At 41.4% G+C, this 15,081-nt stretch overlaps 1 protein-coding gene across 4 annotated transcripts in view; it reads right to left on the reverse strand.

Annotated features, from left to right (window-relative positions):
• SYNE2 (spectrin repeat containing nuclear envelope protein 2) overlaps positions 1-15,081 on the reverse strand; it is a 529,925-nt gene that overhangs the window by 76,054 nt on the left and 438,790 nt on the right. For all 4 annotated transcript variants that reach the window (XM_077464352.1, XM_077464354.1, XM_077464353.1 and 1 more), the window contains 4 exons: positions 11,112-11,246; positions 10,868-11,022; positions 5,645-5,792; positions 5,210-5,304 (listed from right to left, as the gene is read on the reverse strand). In XM_077464352.1, coding sequence (XP_077320478.1) covers positions 5,210-5,304; positions 5,645-5,792; positions 10,868-11,022; positions 11,112-11,246 — 533 coding nt within the window. The remainder of the gene's footprint in view (positions 1-5,209; positions 5,305-5,644; positions 5,793-10,867; positions 11,023-11,111; positions 11,247-15,081) is intronic.

The raw sequence follows: 15,081 nt of genomic DNA on the forward strand, positions 1-15,081 counted from the left end.
GAATCTGAATTTAGATAATAAAGATATTAAAGATAGAATCTGCCACCTAACAGAAAACGTCATAGTTTTGTTACATGGATAGTGCATGGATAGAGCAATTTAAGATTTCTGTACCCAGCATACAATCCTTTTCTTAAAGTGCACTGAGGGTCACAGGAAGTTTTAAACCATTGTGTTATACTGGCACCTACAGGAGCATTGGACACTGTAAAAAACAAAAACAAAAAAAACCTGTACACCAGCCCAGGGCATAACCCCTCCTACAACCAGCATGAATCAGTTTTGGAGCTACGCAGTACCCAAAAGCAGAGGGGTGGGATTTGTGTTTTTCAATGAACTTCAAGAAAAGTATTTTACAGAAAGTACACAAAAAGATTTTTTTTTCATCCATTGAGGGATAGAGGAAGTCTAAAACTTTAGGGATGTTCAAAAGCAGGAGATAGACAACAGCAAAGAACTTCTAAGCCCTTGTACACACGGTCGGACATTCTGACAACCAAATCCGTTGGATTTTGTCCGAAACTGTTGCATACACACGGTTGGACAAAGTTGTCGGTAAATCCGATTGTACATAACGTGGTGAAGTTATTTTGTTACGACGGGACTACGTTCAGGCTAGTAGCCAATAGCTTTGGTCTAGGAATTTGTTCTGAGCATGCGTGGCACTTTATCCGTCGGAGTAGGCTACACATGATCGGAGTATGTCCGATCGGAGCATGTTGTCGGAAAATTTTATAGACAAGTTGGAAAACTTGGTCCGTCGGATATGCCGACGGAAACAGTCCGATGGAGACCACACACCGTCGGATTATCTGACAATACGGTCCGATCGGACACATTCCGTCAGAATCTCCGACCGTGTATACAAGGGCTAACAGGTTCAATAAAACAAGAACTGGGGAAGAGCTGCCTAAAAGGAACTTAAGCCTGAAGAAACATCTGCCCGGTAGATTGTACAAAGCAAACACCAGATGGTGGCCTTGCATATATGGGAAACAGAGGCTTGATGCAAAAAAAAAAAAGGCCATGAGATGCATACAGTCCTAGAGGGGTGAGCCTTAATTGGAAAGGAGCAAACCCAACCCTTGAGACCATAAGCCGGAAAATGGTTTATTTGAACAACTAGATGTTGGGACAAGAAACTCTTGTGCACTTTTGAGGCTCATAAAAGTTACAAAAAATAAAATCAGTTTTTAGAAAAAAAAAAAAGCAGTGGTTCAGACACTCGCATAGCCTGAACCATATCCAAACATTAGAAGGACATTTTTTATTGATCAAACAGAGCTGGATGAAAGGGGTGGGAGAGTAAAGTCCTAGTTAGGTGAAAGGCAAAGACTACCTTAGGCAAAAGAAAGTCCTGGGCTGCACCACCACCTTGTCCGTATATATGACGAAAAAGAGTTCTTTACAAAATAAGCTGGCCAGTTCAGACACTAACCTAGTAATAGCTACAAAGAAAGCAACCTTATGTGCGAGAGTAGAGAGGAGAATGACTCTAATTGGCATTCGATTTCCCAAAACAAAGGGAAGAAGGAACTTGCCAAATGAAGAGCCAGATTCTTGAACCACCAAGCCAAAGATATTTGGTCCTTGAGGTCAACCAAGTCAGTCTGTCAAGAGACTGGATAGGTTCATCACACAATGACAAAACATTGTTTTGCAGATGTCTGACATGAAATTGCACAATGCAAACCAGCTCAAAAGAGGCTAACATTATCCCCAAGGCAATGGCAGGTCTGGTTGATTTTAACAAAAATTTGGGCCAAATATAAACATTCAAGGCTTTGAGGTCAAAGATGGGGTGAATGCCCTCCTTTGATTTTGAAACACTGAACAGGTTTGAGTAAAACCCCTGAAACCATTCTGCAGTAAGCACTGGGACAATGATACTCTGGTCTAGAAGTCCCAAGAAAGTCTAATGGAGATCTGCCAGTCTATGAGGACACAGAAAGGTTTGAAGGAAGAAAACAAAGAGGGGACAGCGAATGAAAGTTTGCAGCCCTTGGGCACCCCCTCTTGAACCCAGCAATCCAGAATGCAAATTGTCCAAGTGCCTTTAAAGGTCAAGGTGGAAACATGGATGCTTTAGGCTTCCTCTGCTGAGTGTTCTTGCCACCAGTAACATCCTTTATGAGGACATCCGGAGGCGCTTTTCCTAGAAGACAAATGTTGATCAAATGTTTTTTACAAGACAGTTTTACAGTCCAGCACTTTTACCAAAGTGCCCTTTACATATGAACTGACAGTAAGCGAATATCTGAAATTTAGTGCAACAGCTATCCGCTCCATACATTCAACTAGCAGAGTGTGAACAGCAGTGGTAATGAAATCTCTGTTAAGGAATTTCATCCAGCCAGACATTGTTTGACAAAGCAAAGTCATGGCCAGAATAGGGTGCAAGGTGGGACCTGCCAAAGAAAGCAGAGTTTTGGAAAGGATTTCCAAACACTTATTGACTGGAAGAAAAAGTGGCTGCAGAAGATCGCAGGCATGTGGCCAGGTTAAAATTCAGAACAAAACGGATACAAAGCAAACAAGTGCTTACTGGGTGCAAACAACCTCCCAGATTGCTTCCAACCTTCATATACAAAGCTGCTGAAAAAGCAGACGTAAATGCAAGTATTTAAAGACTAAGGGGCCCTATATATCCCCAGGATGTAAATTGCAATAATGAAAGTGAGAGAAGCTGATCCTCAAGCCTCAGGGTGGTAAGCACCGCATTAATAGGAGCTGAGATGTCCTTTGATTTGCGAGCAATAGCAAAAAAGACTGACTCCTCAGGTGTAATCTCATGGAGAGGGCCTGGGAGCAAACATGTGGCCTCTACGATCAGAGCTGGCAATTACCTGGGTAACATGGGCCATAAAGTTTCTCGTGGCGGTAGTAAAAACCTCAGCCAGGAGGGCAAAGGACCCAGTGACACCCAAGGAGGCCAAAAATGACTCTGATAACTCCAGGCTGCAGATGTCGGCACCATCAGTGGATGTTAGCAGTTCCCGACCTATTAGCAGAAAGGGAGCTAAGGTACCCATAGCAGCAGGACTGGGGAATTTGACTTATTTTTAAACAGATAAATAGCTGTCATATATATCAAGGTATTTCCCTGCAGATTTTCATAGCGTCCATGTTCCAAAAGGAAACAGTGGAATAGGTTTGGAGTGATGATGCAAATCTTGATTTTAGCTCAGTGAAAAATTCAAGCTTGGCCCCTGCATACCATAGCACAATATACCTCTCTATGCTTCATTGAAGCCAGGGGAGAGTCACACTATTTGTTCTGCTGCCCATTATAAAGCAACACTGTATTCCATGCTATCAAAAATTAAAACACAATTCCCCAAAAGAACTTTCTTGACAGTAAAAGCCTTGCATCCATCACCATGAGAGTACTTTCATTCTGCTATAGAAACTCAACCTTCCTTGCTTGGGGTATAATCCTTTTCACCTGTTCCACTAAGGCCCACACCTGAATGAGTCTTAGGCTAAATTCACACTGGCATTAAAATCAGGTGTTTGAGAGGTGTTAAAAACACACTTCAAACACTTATGCAAACGATACAATGGACAGCACTGTTCACAATATCAAAACATGAAGCGTTAGAGTCGCGTCAAAATTGAAGCCTCATGTCGCATCAGAAGGCATTTGAAGCCTTTCCACGCCACCCATTTAAGTCTATGGTAACTATTCGCAAACGCTCTGGCAGGCAGTTGCATGTGTGGGGGTCCGGGGGAATTAAGATTAGCTCATTAACTGTAATGGAATAGGCATGTGTTTTAACACACTTTGAGGTGCATTTTTAAGTTGTCATCAACGCTTGTATAATGCCAGTCTAATGCCCATACTAAAGCTCATTAAAGCGAGTCTAATGCCCATACTAGCGCTATAGGAACATTTGTTAAGCGTTAGAAATTTAGTCAAGTCTGAACAAGCCCAGTCATTAACTTCCATTACTGCCCAGCGTGGCACTTTTAATACAAAAGGAGTATTGGAGGTGAGGAAGATTTTGACCCCAGGTCAAATAGAAATGTGTCTCCATGGTAAAAGTATTCCAACATAAGTCTTTTGTAGGCAACAAAGGTAACAATAATGAACCCATTTCAGCAGCCACGTTGAGTGGAATTTCATCAGATCTAATAAAAGATCCTGTAACTACAAGCCCATGCTTCAAATGCAGGAGCTTTGACTTTAGATCTTTAATGACTCTTCATGAGCTCAGGTTGTTAAGGCAAACGGAGTAGGAAAAGGAAAATTTTGTTGAACAACATTAATGAAAAAACTGTAAATAAAACCATGAAAAGAGGGAACGAAGCCTATCTGCCCTTGACCTCAAGCTTTCATTCAGATAAAAAAAACATCACATGGAGACTCCCTGCTCCCAAGACCTGTTGGGCTTGGAATCTGTAACTTAACACTCATGCCCCGTACACACGAGTGGAAATTCGGCCAGCAAAAGTCCCATGAGAGCTTTGGTCGGAAATTGCAACCGTGTGTATGCTCCATCGGACTTTTGCTGGCGGAATTCCAGCCAGCAAAAGATTGAGAGCATGTTCTGATCGTCTGTACCAATTTCCGACGTGCAAAATTCCTACACATGCTCGGAAACAACTTGAGGCATGCTCGGAAGCATTGAACTTAATTTTCTCGGCTTGTCGTAGTGTTGGACGTCACCGCGTTCTTGATGGTCAAAAGTTCAGAGAACTTTTGTGTGACCGTGTGTATGCAAGCCAAGCTTGAGCGGAATTTCGTCTGAAAAACCATCCAAGATTATTCCACTTGTGTGTACGGGGCATTAGTGTTTACAGAAATTTACAAAATGGTATTCCTGGCTCTTCACTAAATATTTGCCTTCCATAGGCTGCAGAAGATTCAGTTTCAAATAAATGGCATCGCCACGTTGCCTCCAATCTCCTCCATTCTTATTTCAGCTCCTTTCTGGACTTTTTATTTAGCTCTCACTATGCTGTTCACACCCCCTCCAAGCTTCCCCATGCGCCAACTTAGGTCTGACCAACTTCTGGTCTTGCCAGCCTGCAATCCTGTATCCCCAACTGCCAAGATTCAGTGATGTTACCAAGCAGCCAAGACTAGTATCAAAGCACTTCTCTGGACCAGCTGGTAAGGTAAATTGAGCACACTGTATAACAGTATCACTCTTAACAGTAGTATTGGAAGAATATGGATTAATTGTTAACAAATAAATCCACTGACCGGTTTTCTTCTTCCTCCGATTCCAGGACACTCAAAGCTTTGGTCACAAAGGCATGCAAAATGTGTTCATTTATGGCGATTTCAGCTTGCAGCTTCTGAAAAACAAAATAAATAGTTGATAGCACACCTCAAAACAATCATAATCTTAAACTTTTATAATCTATGTTTGCAAAGAACTGAAAACAGATGATTTAGAGATTAAACATAGAGAATAAACATAAAAGTGTGCTTGGATGCGCATATCTTCAGATAACATTTAAACAGGACAGATAGGCTTCTATACATCACTATAAATATTTCCCCCCAACACCATACAATAATGTAACCTTCAGTACACTAAATATTGTTAGCTAAGAGGGTATAAAATGAATGTGGTGGGTAGGGGCTATATTCAATTTTTGAAGACAGATACGTCATATGGTCAGCAGCTCATACCTCATACATTGCCTGTTGCTTCTTCAGTGCTTCATATGTTCCTGCAGTTCCCATGGTGAGGTTATTCTCCATCTTCTCCACACACTGCATCCAGGTCTCGTAATTTTGAATAAAATTATTTCTGTCCAGTTCATTCACCCGATGCTCCCTGGAGGGAATATATGGTTACGGTCATTGAGCTTTCCTAAGTTGAAATTTAGGCCTTATTCACACATCCATAAGAAAGAAATGCATTTAAAGTGTATTTATTTTATTTATTTTTTTACAGATGTGAACCCAGATTTTCAAAGGAGACATTCACACAGGTACATAAACATGCACTGTGCATTCAGATCCATAACACAAAATTCAAAAATCTGTGAGGACGTGCATATGCACATACCATGTATTCTGATACCAAAAAAAAAGTATTGGGCCACCTGCCTATAAATACACACATATATATATATATATATACATGTATGAACAACTTTAATGGCATCCCAGTCTTAGTCCGTAGGGTTCAATATTGCATTGGCCCACTCTTTGCAACCATAACAGCTTCAACTCTTCTGGAAAGGCTGTCCACAAGGTTTAAGTGTGTGTTTATGGGAATGTTTGACCATTCTTGCCTGGCTTGCAGTCTCTGCTCTAATTTATCCCAAAGCTGTTCTATAGGGTTGAGGTCAGGACTCTGTGGAAGCCAGTCAAGTCCCTCCACCCCAAACTCGCTCATCCATGTCTTTATGGGCTTTGCTTTGTGCACTGGTCCAAATCATTTGGTGGAGTGGGATTGTTTTTCACGGGTGGGGCTTTCCCCCTTAGTTCCAGTGAAGGGAATTCTTAAGGCATCAGAATACAAGACATTTTGGACAATTTCATCCTCCCAACTTTATGGGAACAGTTTGGGGATGGCCCCTTCCTGTTCCAACATCACTGCACACCACTGCACAAAGCAACACCTTTGGGATGAATTATAGCAATGACCACTCATCACCAGGTAAGTAGAACGGGGAATGGAAGGGTGGGCAGGGTGTAGTAGACGGCCCACTGTTGGCTGATTCTGGGTCACAAGTAACTCCACTCCTGTTTTCCAGATTCCAAGTATGACCAAAAAAGCTTTGGTCATGCTTCTCTTTTAATAAACCCTCTCGTCAAAAAAGTGTAGGTGTGTGCAAAATATATTTCAGAATTCCATAAACATTGAAGACAGAATGATTCCCATGAAAACCTTGTTTGTAATTGACCCACACAAGACAAAACCAGTCATCATAGCTTTTTCCAAATAATTAATTTCCTAGAAACACAAAGTTTTAGTTGAATGTGAATCAGAATGTGCCAGATTGTTTCAGAGTGCAGATCATTTAGGGGAAATAATAGATTCATATGTACTATAGATGAGATCAGAACAATGCTGAAGTTGTCTGGGCAATTATAGTGACTTACACAGCAATAGTGGTTTCAAAAAACCCATTTTCTCTTGATACGAACAAATGAGAAAGAAAACAAATTATACTGTCAAAGCCTTCGAAAAATGTACTATCAAGTTTGAAAAGCAACTCCAGGATACAAGGGACACCAATCATCAAGCATTTAAAGTGGAACTATGGGCAAATTAAACAATTACATGTACATAAGTCTGGGACTTCTATTACGGTAATACAATCTTTTTTTCCCCCTTGTAACTGTTTTATTACCCTTTATTCCTACCCCAACAATTGATATGTTTCTACTTTCTTTAATAGGGTGAAAACGCTGTCCTTTCTGCACTAAAAAAGCACAGCAGAGTGGTCACCGCCTGGACAGGGAAAACCGTTCGTCTGTATGCTGGTCTGAGGGACCAAATATGACGCAAAGGGAAGCTATCGGATACTGGCTATTGAACCTCCTTGTTTAGTTCCGTATTACGTCATCACATTCAAAACGAACGGACTTTCGAACGGACTTAGTCCGTTTGTGTGTGGCCAAGTCTGTTCGTTCGGAAAGACGGTCGAACCTGGTCTGCCGGAAAGCCCGCACATGTGTACGCGGCATTAGATGGAACATACAGTTTTAAATAGACTTTAAAGAATACTTCTTAAAAATATCAGATAAATGCCAGAAAACTTTAAAGTCATTGTAAACGATCACCTTGGAAAACAACCCATTCAGTTTAAAATAGAAATGAAAGGCAAACTTTTTCTGTATAGATATAAAAAATTTTTTTAATATATATATATACCCTTCCCCTACCCCCTTTTTTTTATAAGTGATCACATTCCCTCTGTTCTCAGCTGCCTAAGCCCACGTACACACGGTCGGAGATTTTGCCAACCAAATCCGTCGGATTTTGCCCGTCGGATTTAGTCCGATGGATTGTGTCCGAAACTGTTGCATACACACGGTCGGGCCAAGTTGGCGAAAAATCCGGTCTTTCAGAACGTGATGACGTAATTTCGTTACGATGGGACTACATTCAGGCTAGTAACCAATAGCTTTGATGTAGGAATTTGATCTGAGCATGCGTGGTCCGATGAAAATGCTCTACACATGATCGGATTAGGTCCGTCTGGCCCAGTTGGTTGGGAAATATTTCCAACATGTTGAAAAATTGGGTCGGACGGAGATTCGGACGGAATCAGTCCGATGCATACCACACACAGTCGGATTATCTGACGACACGGTCCGATAAGACTCATTCCGACAGCGGCGGCCATTTTTTTCCACAGGGTGTCTGCTAAAACTATATTAAAACAGGCGTGTCAGGACAAGTCTGATCATTGGAGAAGAGCAGGCTGAGTACACAGAAGTGCTAGAGAACTGATTACATGGTATGCTCTCCTGCTTAATGTGGTCCGTTTTAATAGTAAAGCGGAGGGACTAGCAGGAACACCAGGGATTTCACATAAAGGAAGCAGTACAAAGAGAACAGGATACTTTTTTATACAAGTACATGGAACTTGTATACGGTTTTGTATGTCTTTGTCTTGTTGTAAATTGTTAAACCTTTTTCTTTTTCAATAAAGATTAGATGATTAAAAAAAAAAAAAGTACATGAAACATCAGGCACATATCAGCAATATGATGTGTAAGTGATAAGTGTTGGGTGAACAAACACTTTCAGTATCATAAAAACATGCTTACATATTTTGTTTACTTTTAATTTTGCTGAAATGTAGGGAATTTGGCCAAATCAAGAATGGTTGGTTCCCTGGCTCAGCCACAGCTACCCCCTCTCTTCTTTGATGTTGTAACCCCTTCTCCTGTGGTTCCAGGTACGGCCTTGCAATGGCTGTTATGGCGGGCCTGAGGTACACTGCGGAGGCCCATTTCTCCCCAGCCAAAATTAAATCACACAAAAAGGTAAACACATCAGCGATGTCTGCTTCAGCTAGAAGGAGCGAACACTCCTTTATTTCGTTTTTTAAATTGTAATCACTGGTCATGTGACTGCAATCATCATGGTGACTGACGCTATATCTTGCCGGCTCCTGAGCCCGCAATACAATGAACATGCGTTGGATCACACAGGTGCTCAATAACATCACCAGCAGCATGGCGTTGCCCAGGATCAGTCGCAAGGCAAATTGGTCCAGTCGAAACTGATAATTCTGGGATTACCGAGGATAACTATAACAACATATGGCACTAACACAAAACATCTATAGTGACTTAAAATGTTACCCCAACATTCCATATCCCTGATATCTGCCTGTTGTACCATGTACTCATGTTAAAAATGATCCTCTCTGGTGATCCTGCCAGTCCCCATGCTTTCTTATATCAAACTCAATATCAAAGAACATTCACTCCGGTATGGTCAGTTTTTTGGATGTGCTGGTAGAATAGCTTGCCTGTCCTCCAATGGCTAAGATTTGTGCTGACTTGCCCCCCCTCTGCTCAGCACTTTGCTGGAAAGATTAGTGTACTTTTCTCTGCCTCCAACTGACCCCCCCCACATTCGACACCCCCACCTCTACAAGTCCCCTATGCAGACAAGAACAGAGATTATGTGTTCACTTATAACACTCACCTTTGGGGAAAAAATATAGCTATTATTATACGGGACTTATATAGTGTCAACAGTTTATGCAGTGCTTTTTTCTTGTAATTGAGCCTACAAAGCATTGAAACCACAATCAGTGCATTGTGCATGCAATGCCAGGCTCCTGCTGTAGGCTCCTCCTCCAGCTCCCTATCTGTAATGAGGTACAGGCTTTCAGCTGCAGAGCTGGAGGAAGTGTCAATGTATGAAAAGTGTGGTGATCATCACACTTGAATACCATTGAAAACTACAAGTTTGTTTGTCACAGTGGCAGACGGGACTTTTAGTTCATTATTCTACAGATATCTTTGAATGAATGATGTGGCTGTGCAGGCAGAGCCCACACAGTTGCACAGTTTTAAAATCTGGCGGCTGCTGCAGAAAAGAAAACCCCTGTCAGAGGTGGGGTGGTCTGCTTGACATGTTACATGTTATACCCTTAATATGGGTGTTATATGAAACATGGCCTTAAAGTGGTAGTAAACAGGGGGGGGGGGGGGGGAATTCCCCTGCAAGGCAATGCCATAATGTGCTAGCATGCACCACATACTAGAACATTATGAAATACTTATCTTAAAATTAAGTCCTCCAGTGGTGCGCTGTCACCGCTGGCAAGACTTCCATCTTCACCCGGTCTTCCATCCGGGTTCTCAGGCTCTGGTCGTCTGATTGACCAAGCCACGCCATGTGCGCAGGAGTCTCGGCCGTGGCACTGAGCTCTGAAGTAATGACAGGGGTATGCCATTCCTTCACGACATGTGTCGTGACATCACCGGCTTCTACAGAAGTAAATATCTCCTAAACCAGGTTTATGCAATTAGTGGACCTCCAGCTGTTGCAGAACTACAAGTCCCATGAGGCATAGCAAGACTCTGACAGCCACAAATATGACACCCAGAGGCATGATGGGACTCGTAGTTTTGAAACAGCTGGAGGTCCGCTAATTGCATATCCCTGTCCTAAACTGTGCACATTTAGCAGAGATTTACAGTACCTACAGGTAAGTTTTATTATAGGCTTACCTGTATGTAAAGATAAACAGAACGACTTTACTACCACTTTAAAGACAAATTAAAAGGATATAAGCTCTCTTTAGGTAACAAACAAATTAAATTTCAACTCCAACGAAAGCTTTCTAAGCAGTTACAGCAAGACTATACCTTATTGCCCATAATTCCACTTCAGCTCTATCCAACAAACATGGATCACACGGTACTGACCTGCAATCTTCGAGCGCCATTTCTCCTGTTTTCTCCCAGCTTCGGTTCAAGTTCTGGAGCAACATCAAACTGCGGTCATCAAGAGGGAGAGTAAAGGTTTCTTCATTCAAATGCTCAATGTCAGCCGACCGTTCTCTGAGCTCTAACAGATGCTTCTGTACAGAAAGGATATGTCACTTATTCTTTATATTTAGGTAAGAATGACCTACACGCATCAAATTAAAGCCAGATTTCTGAAGTATACCTTAACAGGTTCAGAACGTTCTTCCTTCTCCTTTTGTGAAAGACAAACATGGCCGACAAAATCAGCCGATGACTTGACGCAGGACTGCAAGTTTTCCAGATCGTCCTTGAAGGCCTCAACCTCATTCTGAAGTAGCTAGAAAAATATATTTAGGGAAAAAATTGTTAAATACATTGAGCTACAAAGACCTACCTAGGGTCTTGGTGTGTGTAGCAGGGGCGTGCGGTGAGGTCAGTGGCTGGTGAGGCACTGGCTAGATACACACAGGTTATATACGCTGCAAACGTTACAGTCAAAACAATAATTCTAGCACTAGACCTCCTCTGCAGCTCTAATCAGGTAACCTCTCAAATTTTTTTAAAGTGTCTGAGATTTTTAAGTACTGAAGTTGAACTGGCGCCATTCCACAAGTGTGCGCAATTTGAAAGCATGACGTGTTTGGTATCTACTTACTCGGCGTAACATCATCTTTCATAGTATACAAACAAATCAGGCTAATGTTTAATTTTTTATTCATGAACATCATCAACAGTTTCTTTCAAAAACAAAACAAAAAAAATACATTTGAAAAATTGCTGCGCAAATACCATGCAACAAAAAAAAGTTCCAATGGCGGCCATTTTTTTCCACAGGGTGTCTGCTAAAACTATATATGGTATATAATGTTTGGGGGTTCTGAGCAATTTTCTAGCAAAAAAAATATGATTTTTACATGTAGGAGAGAAGTGTCAGAATTGGCATGGGTGGTGAGGGGTTAATTACTATAAGTAATAACAAAATAATTATTATATATTATTTTTAAGGTCATTTACTATATTTTCAAAAACTGTACTCAAGCAGGTGGCTTAATAGACAAATTACAGAAGTTTGAAGTTATAACGTCAAACCAGTAATTTCACAGTAAATAGATAAATAATAAATTAACTTATATAGCATAATATATGATTTAGCGTGTACCTTTTCAGCAGCAGAAGATTCTCATTCTCCCTCCTGTGTGAGAAATTCATGGGATTATGGGTACATCTTATACACATAAATCCATGTTTTTCCTTCTAGATAAGAGGGCTGGAAGGGAGTATTTGTCTTTGAGACACATGCCCCGTTCTATGACACTGCAGTGAGAGGCATGCCTCCACTGCACCATTTTTATTGGATAACTTGGACCAATGGTGCTTTACCATTGGTGTAAGACTCCAAGCTGTACATTAAGCTTAGTGACTCTGACAAGAAGTGACAGGCACTGTGAGCTCAACCTCTCAGTCGGCTGGAAACAGAGTGTGACTTGTATTTAAACTGGCTGCTCTGTATGTAGCTTCTGACATGCTGCGCAAAGAGCTCCATATCTCTGGAACCATAGGTTTTAGGAGGCCCACATTTTGACCAGTGGTAGGGTAGGACTTCAGGTCGCCAAACTACGACCCTCAAAGTCGATCTTTTTTTTTTTTTCATAGCAGATCAGGCTCTGCCTCACCTGCCTATCCCTGACTGCACATCCCTGGTGTATAGCCAGCATGAATCCCTTGCTGTATATAGCTGCTTGACACCAGTAACAAGATATCCCCAGCAGACTTCCAATTTATCCAAACTATTGTAGCCATTACAAACCTTGAAGCATATGGATTGTTTATAATAAAAAAATAAAAGATTGAAGAGTCTATGTTCAAAAGAGGCATCATTACTTCTGGGAGGCACAAAGTACTGCACAGAAAGCTCTCCACTGCAGTAAGAAGAGACATACAAGGCCAGTGGGTAACATTTTCATGGTGCTCCTTCAGAACTGATATACCAGTTTGTGGAACACTCCTTTAAGGAAAGTAAAAATATCTCCAAAAATAATAGGGGATCCTAGAGTCCTAAATGTAACTCCGAACACTTTAAAAACTACACACTGGGAGCATGCTCACCACAGACCAACAGGAGAGGAAAAGGAACGGAACCCTATGTAATTCGGACCCAATTCAACCACTAAATGTTATCAACCTGTCCTCGCACCCCATAACTCAAGTGGAAACCCAGTTACTATCGAAGGGGTTGAGTTTCTGTCCTCAACATAAGTTCAACATCTTTGAACTTGTGACTGACCTTCATCTCTTTGCTCGCAAATTGATGTGAAAATGCCAATACAAAACAAGCAACAAAGATATAGATGCTACAGATTGGTCAAAATACAGCATGAGAGAATTTAAGGCATTGCGTGACCTAACTCTCCTTTTTCAGGAGAGTAATTCAGACAGACAATCTGATTGACCAGTTGGATCTAGACAAATTGTTTAACAATTTCACACTAGTGCGATGCCAGACATCACATGTAATTCGCAGCGCACTGCTGTTCACATTACATGCGATGTCTGTGCAGGTGCGATGTCAGCCATACAGATAGTATGGCTGATATCGCACTGCATTCGGTCCAAACACGCACAGGACCCTTTTTTCTGTTCGGACCAGAATCGTATCTCATGTGTGTTCACACATATGCGATCCGATTCATGTCCGAACTGTCAGTTTGCAGTGCGATATGCAAGCTGAAATGGGGGTGTCGTTAACATATAATGACACTCCCCATCAGATCGCATATGGCAGTGTGAACTGCCGTGCGTGTCAAGTGCGATGCGGGAACCTGCAGTTGAATCGCAGGGTTCTCGCATCACACTAGTGTGAACCGGCACTAAAGAAGTGAATAAATCAACCCAAAATCATATCCCTGTTGAAGGGGGCCCCCCCTGGAGGGCACTCTAAGGTGACATGTGACTGTCCGGGATCCCTTGAACGCGATCGCTTTTAAATCTCTGGTTACGTAAGGTTCATTTTTGAAGGGTAAATATATAATTTTGAATAGGAAACAATGCATGATTTATATAGAGCAGTGATGGCGAACCTTGGCATCCCAGATGTTTTGAAACTACATTTCCCATGATGTTCATGCACTCTGCAGTGTAGAGCATCATGGGAAATGTAGTTCCAAAACATCTGGGGTGCCAAGGTTCACCATCACTGATATAGAGTAATGAACACGTGGCATAAATATATATTTTTTGCCTCTATTGTATGTTGTGAATAATGTAAAATGTAAATAGTAAATAACTTTTTTGAGGTATTTTTTTAGAACAGTAAAAAATCCCCTGAAGAATGTAGGGGTCAAAATGCATTGTGGTATTTCTGTTCATCCCATGATGTAATGTAATTTGCAGTAACTGTTCCCATGATGTACAATGTTACCATCAATTTTGTTTTCCTTGATTTTATGTCATCAACCAGAGCTCATATTTTAAACTCTTTGCAACATTTTAATTTTTCTACAAAATAAAGTAATCATTTTTTTACAAACACTTTGTGTATTTTGCTGCTTAAAAAGCCCGTGGGGAACTTTTCCCATGTTTTTAGAGTCCTAAATGTTTACTAAAACTATTTAGCATTGAATGCAAAAATCTGCCTGCCTACCAACACAGACTAAAGTTACAGTAGCCCCCCCCCCCCCCCCAAAAAAAGGCAGCCTACATCTCTCATGATGTGTACTATGGTATGCTGTGACATGCACCAGAAAACACATGGCACCCTGGCAGCCCCTCACACTTGTGGCTGCAGTTTCCAAAACAGAAGAGATCCACTTCTACACACAGGCTGGTGTGCATTGCAAAGGGGCATTGAGAAGAGTTGTATGGGTTGCTTTTTTTTAGTTTTTAACTTTATTCATGTGACGCAAAAGGACAAATCTTTTAACTCTATGCAGGACCTGCGGTGGAATGCAATGAAGTGAGCAACGTTATAATGAACACATGGTGCACTGCAAAAACGCCCACATTGTGTGAACAAAGTACACAGAAAACAATTGCTTTCTATGTCACCTTGTGTTGAGTCTGTGTTGATGTATGCAATTCAACAGACATGGTGAAAACAAGCCCCCGGAAGTGGATGTATCTCTAAAAGTGCACATTGAAAGTGAAAAATTATTTTGGTGGATTGCTTAGGGAGC

The sequence above is a fragment of the Lithobates pipiens genome, unplaced genomic scaffold (genome assembly GCF_037356315.1).
Source record: "Lithobates pipiens isolate NorthernLeopardFrog02 unplaced genomic scaffold, aLitPip1_a1.2 Scaffold_30, whole genome shotgun sequence".
Lineage (NCBI taxonomy): Eukaryota > Metazoa > Chordata > Amphibia > Anura > Ranidae > Lithobates > Lithobates pipiens.